Source organism: Cyanistes caeruleus, chromosome 22 (genome assembly GCF_971803275.1).
Source record: "Cyanistes caeruleus chromosome 22, bCyaCae1.hap1.1, whole genome shotgun sequence".
NCBI classification, from domain to species: Eukaryota; Metazoa; Chordata; class Aves; order Passeriformes; family Paridae; genus Cyanistes; species Cyanistes caeruleus.
Window position 1 is genome coordinate 2,730,214 of NC_141722.1, and position 12,575 is coordinate 2,742,788.

At 42.1% G+C, this 12,575-nt stretch overlaps 1 protein-coding gene across 4 annotated transcripts in view; it reads left to right on the forward strand.

The window, feature by feature from the left end:
• The window catches only part of VPS13D (vacuolar protein sorting 13 homolog D), a 95,730-nt gene that overhangs the window by 63,283 nt on the left and 19,872 nt on the right, over positions 1–12,575 (forward strand). For all 4 annotated transcript variants that reach the window (XM_086860304.1, XM_086860306.1, XM_086860305.1 and 1 more), the window contains 2 exons: positions 9,148–9,280; positions 11,076–11,271. In XM_086860304.1, coding sequence (XP_086716430.1) covers positions 9,148–9,280; positions 11,076–11,271 — 329 coding nt within the window. The remainder of the gene's footprint in view (positions 1–9,147; positions 9,281–11,075; positions 11,272–12,575) is intronic.

The window sequence follows — 12,575 nt, forward strand, 5'->3', positions numbered from 1 at the left end:
AAAGTGTCAGTTTTAATGTGCAGAACATCTGGAATCTGTAATTAGTATCTTTGAAAGAGGTTTTGGGATAAAGAATCATCTTTGAGAAGTTGAAGTAGTATTTTTTTCTTCCTGGTTTTCATTTGTACCATGGGATAAAATGTGTGTGGCCAGCATCTAGGTTAAAAGTTTTCTTCTCAATTTGGTTTAAATTCAGCCTTTCTTTTACAAAGCTTCTTGCACAAAGTGAACACACTTTAATCCAGTGTATTTTTACGTGGAGAAATGGGTGTGGGTAAGTTGAACAGAAATGGTGGTATATTCTGTAGGAAGAACTGGTTTAATGTGGACTTAATGTCCTAAATGTACCCATTCAAAAGCAAACTGACACATTGGTGGCAGTTTTGAGTGAGCCTTACCCAGGAGAAATTGTTCAGCTGACAGGGAGAGTTCTGTAACAATGCAGCAACTACACACATGGAGATGTACAGCTGGATAGAGAAATGTACAGGTGACCATTTGACAATTGAAATAAAGAGAGATTAGAGAGCTTTAAGTTTTACACCCACTCTAGAGCTTCATTTTGAAGGGGTTTACCAGCTGATTTTCGTGTAAAATAAAATGCACTGTTCCTGTTTTGCTGACTCACTGGAGAATTCAGTGAGCAAAGGAGAATTTAAAATGAGGTATGCAGAGAGTTGCCAAGTCATAAACTGTGACACTAGAAATAAGCATTTATCAAAGATTAAATGGAATTTAGTTTTAACCTGCATTTTTTGAGTGGTTACATGTCAGGCAGACAGGCACATCTATCCCATATGTCACCATTAGCATCTGAACGAGAAAAAATGGTGTGTAAGTTCGAAATTCATCATTTCAGTCTTGATAAATGGCTGACTGCACCTCCCAACTGCTTATTTAAAGTTGTAGAGTTGAGTAGAAAACGTTAAATAGTACAGACTTAAACTTGAAGTTCCTTAGCTGTGTATCCTTGAGGAGTAAAAATAGTGTTTCTACATCCAGGGCAGAAGGCCAAGCTGTACCAGGAGATCCAAACAGCTCAGAGCTGTTCACTATTCTCCCACACAAAATGGCAAGTCCAGTTAATGTCCCTTAATGGGCTTTCCTTCAAAATATCCAGTAGAATATGGAAAGCCTGTTAGTTTTTAAACTGGAGATTTTTTTTCAGATCCCAACTGTGATCACAGGTGGTCATGGCAGAAAAAGAAATTGTCTGGAAAGAGCCTAAATGGTGCAGTTAGTGCAGATGGAAATGCTTTTGGAAATCAAAATCAAGGAAGCTGGTAAAGATGATGTTAAAACCAAACTAAATGTGGCCTCTCTGAATACTTTGTTGTTACCTATTAACTTAAGGTACTGAATTTCTTCAGGCTTTTTCTCTGTTTTTCAGTATATTGAGGGGTTTAAGGAAGGGGGTGAAGGAGGGCAAATAATTCCATTCCCAAAAATAAACAAACATGAAGACCTTGGGGCTGGGTAAGAGTTAAGGCTGGGGGGGAGGGGAATTATCTGTTAAGAGTATTAGTTGTTTAATAAAGCACAGTTGTCCTCCAGATGAACCCGCCAGTGACTCCGCAATTGGGGTCATTCCAAGTTCATGCTGTGGACTTTTGACTGCCTTGTGTGTCTGTGAAAACAGCCGGCGGTTCCTGCAGGGATCACTCATTCAGGCCTGTAACACAAAACTATTGCCAGCGGGCACCTGCTGCTGTGGCTTCCCAGGAGGTGCCGGGGGAAGCAGCGCGGCTCCCCCAGGATACCCGGCTAATCCCAGCACGGCTTCCCGTGGCCGCCAGCAGCCCTTGTCAGGATGCATTAGGAAACTCGCTTAACCATGGGATGTGAGCTAATTAAAGCGCCTTCACTTTGGGTATATGACATAAATAGGGGTGGGGAATGCTGTAGGGAATCTCAAGGAACACGTTTGTTCAGTGGGAAAAGCTGTCGGCTCCTCGTGGTTGTCGGTAATTTGGAGAGGGTCAAAGTTTATGTTGCTCTGAAAACGAGAAGCTGATTATGGCTTTTTGCTGATTTAGTATTTTGTAAATGAAGAGTGTGTCGGTGCTGTTGAGAGTGCCAGGACTCTCTGCACAGCTTGGCTGGGTTATAAATGCCTTGGGGGCTCAGCCTGAACTGTCCTTTCTCCTTAGGACTGGATGGAAGAATTGACTTGGTCTGTCTTGATGTGTAAAGGAAAATGTAAAAGTCTACAGCACATAAATGTAACTGAATTCACAATCTTGCCTGCTAAAATGCCCCAAGTAATTCTTAAGAGACTGACCAAAGACATGGCAAAAGTAATTTGGGGAACAGCTTCAGACCAGTAGGCCTTTGAAACCTGAAACACCTGTTCAATTTTCAAATAAAACCATTTCACTTTTTAGTCCCATTATATTATAACACACCGTTGACCACAGGGATAGGAAGGTAGGAAGCTGTGTTTGTTGTCTGTGCCTACTGATGGCCAGTAAAATTAAATATATGCTGCTTCCACTCCATAACAATGTGTGTACTGATGAGCAAAGAAGCTGCTCTAAAAGTTATTTTTATGGTAAGTCGCAGAAATATATTACATATCAATCCTAAGACATTGCAGTAAAAACAGGGAAACTTAGGCTGCAGAATTTCCTGAACAGATTTATCTGTCCCACTGCACCCAGTCCTTGTGTATATCCAAGAATCCAGCAGAGCTTTTTGATTTTTGCACTTTCCAAAGAACAGCAGCGAGATTTGAGGATGACCTTTTTTAACCACAAATTCTAGCAGCATATGTCTCCTTAGCCTGGAACATGTACACTGCGAGGATTTTTTGCCTCTGTAGGCAAATGCTTAATTTGTAACTGTTGTAATTTAGTGACAGACATCAGCATAAAAATTGGCTTCCTCTAAAATACCTTTGACAGGTTGTAGAGGTGTAGGAAATAAAGGTGGTTTTTAATGATGTTGCTACAACACAAGTGACCATGAAGGATTGAACTCCTCTTTAAATGAGTTCTGCAAAGCAAAGATGTGAACCAAATAAGCTCTGTGATTTCTGGTTTAAACACAGTTCATTGTGAGGTTTGCACAGAAGTTTTAAGTGATCCATATTTAATTTCATCACTTTCTCTCTTAACATTCCATCTTGGAATGTTCTGGTTTGCTCAGTCAGTAATATTTGTAGATGTACCATTCTCTGATGCTAGAATTACAATGGAATGTTTGGACTCAGGTCATAATTGTGTATTTATCCTTTTGGGATGTCCTTAGAGAACCAGGCAGTGCCAAGAGCTTAAAAAGACTTAAAAAGATTACTTAAACCTTATTTCCATGCTGTGTGCTTCATGCATCTGGCTTAGAGGGAACAAGCAGTCCAAAGTCGAGTTTTCATTTGCTTTGAATTCTTTTTGTGCCCCATAAGCCTCCATTGTTTGGCACAGGCTTTGGTTCACAAACACTGTATATGGGTGTTTTTGTTTTTCTTCTATTGCTTAAATCAGCAAGGGATATGTAGTCAGTGGTAAAAGGTTTTTGTGGTAAAACTTCCTTAATTATTGTGCCTTTAAAAAGGAAAACAAAAGACCAAATAACCCAAAACATGAATAGATCAGTTTCTTGTACAGATAATATTTCATCTGCTTTTGCAGATCTTGCTGAATAGTTAGTATTGATTGTTGCCTCTGTGTAAATGTAAAACAAAAAAAAAAGATGAATCATTGATTTACTTGAGTCTATGGAGGAGGAGGCTGAGCCAAGCGTGCCCTGGGCTTGCAGAGTTGCAATAACAGCTTCAGTGATTGTGAAGAGTGGTTAGCATGCTCGTCCAAAGACAGTGTGCACAGTAGCATAATGTGCTGGGATTTGGAGGAAAATGTCCTATTTCACCCTCCTCAGGAGGATGAGTTTATCTTACAGCAGGCTGAAGTGTAGTGGGGGATGTTTTCTGCTTGCAATCAGTAGCTTCATATCATACATGAGCTGGTGTGGGGCAGAAACCAGGGATCCAGGTGTCTTTAGAGTGTAGACCTGGAAGAAAATATCAGTGTCCCTCTGTAGAAGGAAAATGCAGGAAGAACCATCTGCTTTGGGGAGAGAAAGGGTGAGAGGAGGCAGAAGGTGTCTTGTGAATGAAGGTGAACGAATGCTCAGCTGCCTGGGGTTTTTAGGAGGGGTTCTCCTTCTGTCCAGACAAAATGGGAAAGGCAAAGCATTAAACAATACGTGCTGATGATAAGTTGAAATATTTTAAGTACCTGAAATGACAGAGCTTTTAATGAGTGGTCTGGAAGGCTCCTGTTCCCCTCTGTTTGGAGAAGTCAAGTTGACAAGTAGAATACTCACTTCTACGTGTGCCTTGTGCAGCCTGGCTTCATCCAGAAACACTGGGGGCCTTTTGGTCGGGAAGCAGCTTAATTCCCTTAGCTGAAACTGATGTATTGGTTTGCAGTTCTGTTTCAAGGCAAAGGATGTCTGAAATGGGAAAAATGCAGAGATAAAAGACCAAGTGACTAATTTCTTTTTTTTCATCAGCAAGTAGACAAAGAGCTCATTATGAAAATTAGGGTAGAGAAGAAGGAACTGGTTTTTACAAGTCCCTTGATTAGTTTCATGTTTGTTCCACAGACTGTTGTGTTTAGTTATGTTGGCATTTACATGGTCTTGAGTAGGCTTTGAAGTTATCAGGTCACACCTTATTAACAAAAGCTGAGGAAGACAAGGGTGGGTCACACTTTTGGTGTCACCTTTGTTTATCTGGAGCCTATTTGCTGTGTGACCGGGTTAACAGCTCAATAAGGCACCATCTCTGCTCTTTCACAAGTCTTGAAACCTCAGCCTCAGCAGCTGATACTGCACTCCACAAAGGAGGCATCTAAAAGCAGGACACATGGAGGGGAAAAGGCAGGTCTGCTTTTGTGCTTCAGCTTGTTCAAATCCCGCTTCAGAGTTTAAGCTGGACTTAAAATGTTTAAATTACTAATACTTGCTTAGGTTTCTGATCCTTAGGTAGTGTCTGAGGAACTTGTTCTCAATACAGTGATTATAACCTAGACAGACTGGGCAGGAGGTGTTGTGCAGGTGTTTGGTTAGTTGGGGTTTTTTTATGTTGGAAATCTTTAATTTCCTTATTGTATAGGTAGATACAATCCTATTAGGCAAAACAGACTTAGGAAATCATTCCATAGTATTTCTGAGGTACACAGAAAAGTTAAAAAGAAGTGTCAAGTTGTGATCCCCAGCAGGTATTTCAGGTGGTATTACCTATAGTGGCTGATAAGGATGGATCTAGGTGTGGTTCACATCAGGAATGATGGTAACTCTGACACCACAGTCTGAATCTTTATTCAAATATGATTCTAAACCTCATACAGAAAGGGTGAGTTGCCCCATTGCCCCGAAGCCTTTCCCATCACTTGCTAATGCCTGTGGAACCTCCCCTTGATTTATCTTCGCTGACATTTCACCTCTAATTGGCAAACAGCACTGCGGAGCAGGAAGGGGCTGGTCCCAGCTGGAAGTGGCTCAGGAGGGACCCACTCACTGTGCTCACTGAAGAAACCCCTTGGTTTGGGTACAAATGGTGCAGATGGTGACAAAAGTTTGGCTTCAGTCTTTATTAAATGAGGCCAGGAAACAAGCAGTCCCAGGGGAGGGGGTAGGAGGAGTTGCTTCAAAAAGTAATTCAACACAAAGTTCATGTTTTGTAACTAATGTGTGCTGAGTTCAGATTTTGTCACCTGAATCAGGGCAAAATGGAAACATTTCGTGGAACCTTTGGTACATCAAAATCCTTAAATTGTTTTGCTTACAGCTGTAATTCAGTGCTATTTTCTAAATAACACAAACAAAAATGTCCCTGTTTAACTTTGGGTTTACAGATGACTTTTAAACTATGTGCATGGGATTTTTTTTTCTTTTTTCCTCCTTACTAAGAAAAACACATTATTGCATTAAAATTCTGTCTACACACAAACAGGATTGCTATTGAAAATTTGGTGTCAGACTGTGTCATGGAGGAAGGAATATTTGAGAAAAGACTGGATTGTATTTGCAGGAAGAGCTGGGGTGTTGAAGCTGGAAAGTGTGGATGCAGGGGTGGGGGAGAAGCTGTAAAGAGAGATTACCAATACTCATCAATAAGTTGGTTTATTCCTTCTGGCTGATTGTCCAATCATGCACATGTAACTTCCAAAATGTGTTCTTGAAAAATAAGTTTCAGGTCTTGAGAGATTCTGTAATGAGGTTTAAATTTTGAGGACCTGTTGAACCTTTCAGTTTTTATAGCAACTAATCTAATCCTCATAAGCAAAGTATTTTTCCAGGAAAAAACCAAACTTAAATGCGATTCGTAGATAGCTTCAGGTCAGTTTGTATTTCTAGGCTAATTTTTTTTAAAAATAACATCTACATTAAGTTCACAACAAGGTCAGAAGCAGCTCAGTCCATGATCACTATGCTCTGTTTAGTCTCCATATGATCAAGTCACAAGAAAGGTCATGGGATTTCATTTTCATCCCTGTTGTTAAAATCAACTTGTTTAGATAATTGGAGCCACTGGACTGGTTTGTCTTTAAGCTGAAAAGGAGTGCTTCAAACCCGGACATTGTGTCACTAGTGAAAAAGAAACACAACATTGGAAGAAATGGCAGAAAATGGAGAAGAACTTCATCGTAGCACTGGGCCCACAAATGAACTGTTTGTCCAGTTCTTTTTTAATCTTCCGTGTTTCAGGGTTTCACAGCAGGTCTCAGTTGTCCTCTGGTGCACACCTGAGCCGCAGAGGGGTTTTACTGTAGCTGCTGGGATGCAGAGGAGATGGTCCATGAGACACAGGCTGGTCCTTACACTCTGAAATCCTTGTCCTGGAAGAGCTGTGGTCATGCAGGACACCAGGGACTTCAGCACCCCGAGTGTCTTTGACATTCCTGTGGCACTAAGTGCATTTCCCAGCCCCAGTCAAAGCTGCGGCAAAGCTTTAAATGATCTTTCCTTCCTCAAGGGTGGAGAGGATGAAGTTTGTTCATTTCTTGAAAAGAGATAGGACTGCTGATAGTAGTTGAGTGGTACAGGAGGTGTCCAACTACACATCATCAAAAACCAGATAGATTTTGGAGAGTATTCCAGGAAAATTCCTTCTAGGAGCCCTTTTCTGTAATAATATCCTGAATACAAAGCAAGGTTTCAGGTTTTCTGTCTCCTTTTCTTGTCTCCCTCCTTCCACCATGCTTCTGGTTTCTATCTGATTACATCAGACTAAAGGTCAGCAGATCACAATAGATCATTTTTATTTGGTGCTTTTTCATTGACTCGCACACAGCAATGGTCAGAGTTCTCAGAACAAATCCTCTTTGGACATAATGTTCCCTTTTATCCATGAGCATGTCTCTAGTCCTCCCCCCAACTTTTCAAGGTAAGTGTAAGGAGTAAAAATACTCCACACACACACTCACAGGGTTCCTCCTGAGCTTTTGGTTTGGTACCTGTGGACACTTGCTGGAGGTTATGATTTTTTTTTTTTTCTTTTTTTTTCTTCGGGAATTTTCTTCCATTTATTGTCTAAGAGATCATAATGACAATATTTAAGAGAAGCTAAATACATGCTGGGGGGAGGAGGAGGGAGAAGGGTGCAGTTGGCTACCCTCATGGCTGAGGGAAGGGCAGAGATACCATGAGATTTTGGCTGGGGTTGAGGTGCTGGGCTCGGCTGCTCGCTCGCTCTTGCTCTGGGATCGGAGGGGAGATGGTTGGGCTGCGGCTGCTGAGGGGAGAATTCACCGCCACCATGGAGTTCCGTCTTTACTGCTTCTCCTACTGTGAGTGAGGCTTTGCTTGTAAGATCGGCCATTGAGCTAGGACCTCGTCAACACCCGAGCTCACTAGAAAGGGCCCTCACCATCAGCTCAGGTGCCTCAGGAAAACCCTGGCACACCGAGCCCCTCTGAGGGAACGTCTCCCAGCTGTTTGCAGGAGCCTGGCTGCTGCTGCCCCACCATGCTGTTTTTCTGCCGCTCCTTTGGGTTTCTCTCTGCGCTTTAACTCGCCATCCCCTGTCTGCTTTAACTCGCCATCCCCTGTCTGCTTTAACTCGCCATCCCCTGTCTGCTTTAACTCGCCATCCCCTGTCTGCCCGACCTCCACAGTGCCTGCTGTGGAGTTTCTGCTACATTGTGTTTGCCACCACCCCCTGCCATTCCAGCCTGCCGCTCTGAGGCTCCTGCTGCAGCCCATTTTGCCACGCGGAGGGGCACCGTGCTCGGCTGCCGAGGGTTTGTGAAGAAGCAGAGCCTCTCTCCCATCCCTTCCCGTCGCAGGCCCGCCGCCATTGCCGTGTGGAGAGGCGGCCCCGCCACAGCGCCCCCTGCAGGCGCGGGGGAATCCCCGGCCCGCCCGGCCCGGAGCCAGCAGCGCCCCTGCCGGCCGTGCCCGGAACTGCGCCAGGGGACGCGCCCGAGCCGGCCGGGGCTGGGGCTGTGCTGCTGCTCCCTGCTCGTCTGGGGCACACACACACACTCGGGAACAACTGCTAGTCCTTGCCCTTAGCTTTGCCTGAAAGCCCCGTCATTTCAGTTATAATAATTCAGAGGGAAGTGGTTCATATTTTCCATTCCAAGGGAGGTTCCCGCCTTCCTTGGCAGACACCTGTCCTTTAAACACAGCTGGGGATCCTGTCAGGGATTTCCCCACACTGTGCCATGAGTGTGGCCTGACTCCCACTCCTTCTACAACACAGCCATTTCTACCCTGAGTTACTGAAAAGGATTTAATTAGCTCTTAAAAATGTCATTTCATGACAGGTCTGTTTGTCTTGAAGCTTTGCACATATCTTTGCAGAGGAAAAGCTTTATATCTAAATAACATTCTTTTTAGGTTTTGAGGGGTTGCGTTTGGGTCATGGACATTGCTTTTGGTACATCTTTCACAGACTGGGTTTGTTTTGGCTTGGCCACAGAAGTTGGGGCACCTCCTTGTCACCTCAGGATTCTAGTTTGCACATGTTGGTGTAGTTTTGAGTTTTCTTCATGGAAAAGGATTGAACAGATTCTGTTATACATCAAAATGAGCTGTCTAAACGTGCATTTCACAAGTAGGATCTAGAAATTTTCTGCATTGAATCTACTGAGGAGAAACAGCTTTTGTTCTTCCAATAACAGGAAACATCTTCTCTTGCAGTTTGCTGGGACTTTGTCGGATGGTTTGGGAAAGACCATGGATAACAGACATCAGACAGAGCGGGAATACATCCGGTATCATGCTGCAACCAGTGGAGAGCATCTTGTAGCTGGAATCCATGGACTTGCACATGGTAACCCTTAGCTGTAATTTTAACTCATTTATCCCTTAAAAGGGATGATCAGATTGCAAAGAACAGTGGGTGTTACTGCTGGGTGTTTGCTAGAAGTCTGAGCAGTGGAGCTGTCAGAGGCTTTATGCTTGAATTTCAGTGCTTGCAGGTTGGGGTGGGGGCACTGTTTGGTTTTCAAGTCAGCAGAAATGACATTTAATAATCGGGGGTTTTCACATGTAACTGGAAGTAAAAGCATTTTTTGCAAATAAAAATGACAAAGGAAGTTCATCCAAAACATCAGTTTCTTTGTAGAGGCATGAAATACCCACACAAACAGATTTTTTTTGAGGGCCAGACATTAAAAAAACAAAATTAGTATGGCTGGTTGTAGGTTTCTTGTGTTTGCTTTTGGTTCCAGAAACCTGAGTTTCCTTGGAATCAGTACATCAGTTTAAAGTTACATTTCACCAGTTGGGTTACTTTGTGGGTTTTTTTCAGTGTACTAAGAACTAGAGACATTTATTTGTGTAAAGGGTAGTGGACTAGTTTTAATTTGGCTTGAACTTTACATCGATTTAGTTCATGATTTATCTGTTGAAGAAGGTTAAATCAATACAAGCCAAGTTTAAATCAAATATTTATGTTTTGCATCATCTTGGCTCAATTTGTTTAAATGTTATTCTCACAGTGTAACTGTTGCAGCCTATGCAAAGCTGATTTGACTTTCACTAAAAGGTCTTTTCTGTGCTGAGAAAAATCTTCTTTGGTCATACAGAGACACTGTAGGTATGAAATGAATCATGAAAGTTCCTCTCACACCAGTGTGCTGAACTGTCTGACGTAAATTTATAGAAACACAGGAAATCCAAAATATGTGAATCTTTGCTGAAAAGTCCATTATGAAAGCACTTCACTGTGTTGTATTATCCAGTAATTAGTGTGACTGTTCTAGTCCTAAGTCTGTGGCATTTTTAAATGCTTCCCATTCCGTTTTTTGAAAAAAATAAAGGAACTGCTAATTACTACATTTCAACAGACAGGATTTAATCATAAACTATAGTTACTCAAGAGGAGAGATTTAAATACTTTGTGCTTCTTGAGTTTGGCAGTTTAGATCTGCCTGGTCTGTATTTGAGTTACAGACCTCAGAGGAGCCCTTGGCTGGGCAGGTGAGTGCTTGAGCCAGGGCACTAGAAACTGATATTTTAATCATGGAGATGTGAAATCCACAAAGTGCGTTCTCAGACAATGTGAACTGTTCCAAGTCTTTTGAAATCTCAGTAGGTGCTTGATTTCTCAGAGCATTGAGGTTCTCAGGAAGGGAAATGTGCACAAAAATGTCTGTCAGCAGCGTCACAATTAAAGTCACTTAAACTGACTTTAAGGATACTTAAAGTGCCAGTTTAAAATAATTTACTTTGTCCAGTGGAGAAATGCACTCTGTTGTTTTCTGTCTCAGCTTTTGTGGTGATTGAATTTTGTCGCATCCTAAGTAACCACTTAACCTGTGCAATAGATGAGGACTCTGGGTGTAAGTACAGCTGGAAATGAACCAGTATAGAAATACTTTTAAATGCACATATTTAATGATGAATTAAATCTTTTCCTATGGGATAATGTAGTCTGTACATATGCATATCTGTACTGCATATACAAAGTATAAAGTTATTGGTTAATGTAATTGAGTTTGAAAGTTTGTGTGTTAAAATAAATGCACACTAAACCTTGTAGGCAGAGAGCATCAGGTGGGTGAAGTTCTGTAAATTCTAGAACCAATAATTTCGGACTTCTCTGCTGCTCTTGTCTTTGCCAGGTATCATTGGAGGATTGACAAGTGTCATAACATCGACAGTGGAAGGTGTGAAAACGGAAGGAGGGGTCAGTGGTTTCATATCTGGCCTGGGGAAGGGGCTGGTGGGCACCGTCACCAAACCCGTGGCGGGAGCTCTGGATTTCGCGTCGGAAACCGCGCAGGCAGTGAGGGACACCGCGACCCTGAGCGGCCCCAGGTCAGCCACCAGTTGGTATTTCTAATCAATAACACTATAAAACGTTGTATTAATGCCTGCTGCAACTTCTGAACTGATTATCTTTCCTCAGGCAAAGCAACAATAACCAAATTTAATGTAAGCTGTTACCAGCCCATTTCATTCTATTTGCTTTTTGTTTAATGGATGGCATTTGTTGATACTCTAACAAGAGTGAAATTTGCCTGGAAAAGCTGCAACATAAAATAGGAATTATTAACCTACACCTTTAGATGAAGCAAAATTTTTAGAAAGACTGTATGTGGTAAGACTAAACTTCCACCACTGAATCCTCACACATTGTTGAAATGAAGGAGTTCTCCCTGCTCTACCTCCAGCTTTTATTTTGCTGTAGAAAAACAGCACTTGAAAGGTTTGAAGAGTTCTGTCATCAATATAGTGCCACTGTTTTAATTTTTATTTTGTGCAAAGTTCTCAGTTATGAAAGGGGGTGGCTGTGTGCCCTTATGTGCATGTGCCCATCCTCCTCTGGCTGTGAGGTGTCAGCACATCAGGACAGATGCTTTGGCTTCTTCTTGTGGTCAGTTACTGGTTTAATGTGGGCTCAGCAAAGTAACAATGGTTTTGCTTAAAATAAATAAGTGTTCATTAGCACTGACTGTGATTGTGGCACAGTTCTGGAAGGATTGCTCTGAGAGAAGAGTCTTTGTGCTCTTTGTGGCCAAGATTTTGCTTTGTATTACTATGCCAAGAAGTCCTCTTGTATGTACATAAGACCTGTGTGCTGAAGAAGTGAAAGAAAACCCTAAGCAGCTTTTGTTATCACAAAGCTTGGAGAAAAATGTTCAAAAAATATTAGGTTTTCTTCTTGTTTTGTCTTCCCATTTGGCTTTTCCATTTCCTGTGTTTTATTATGCCACTCTTGGAATTCTGAAGGGTCTACATCAGGGTTTCAGTAAACAATAAGTTTGATGAAGTGTGAGTGAGGTGCAGGAAGCCTGAAGCGTGACCCTGGTTGGGCTTTGTTCTGAAAGTGGACATTTGTACATGTGTGTCTTACATATCTGGGACTTACCCTGATTTGTAAAACCAAGAGGTCAAGGATTGAAAGTAAGAATATTAGCATGCACAAAATTAAATGAGAACTCCTAAGTGCATCCCTGAGAAAATTCAGTGTTTCGCTTGTGCATGTCTAAATTTTGTGACTCTGCAGGTTGATTTATGTAAAGGTGTGGAGCAGCACACCTGTCTCTGCTGTTAGCTGGATTTCTGGTTGAGCTGTGTGTCTATTGTAATTTGTTTCAGGAAACACATATTCTTAAAAT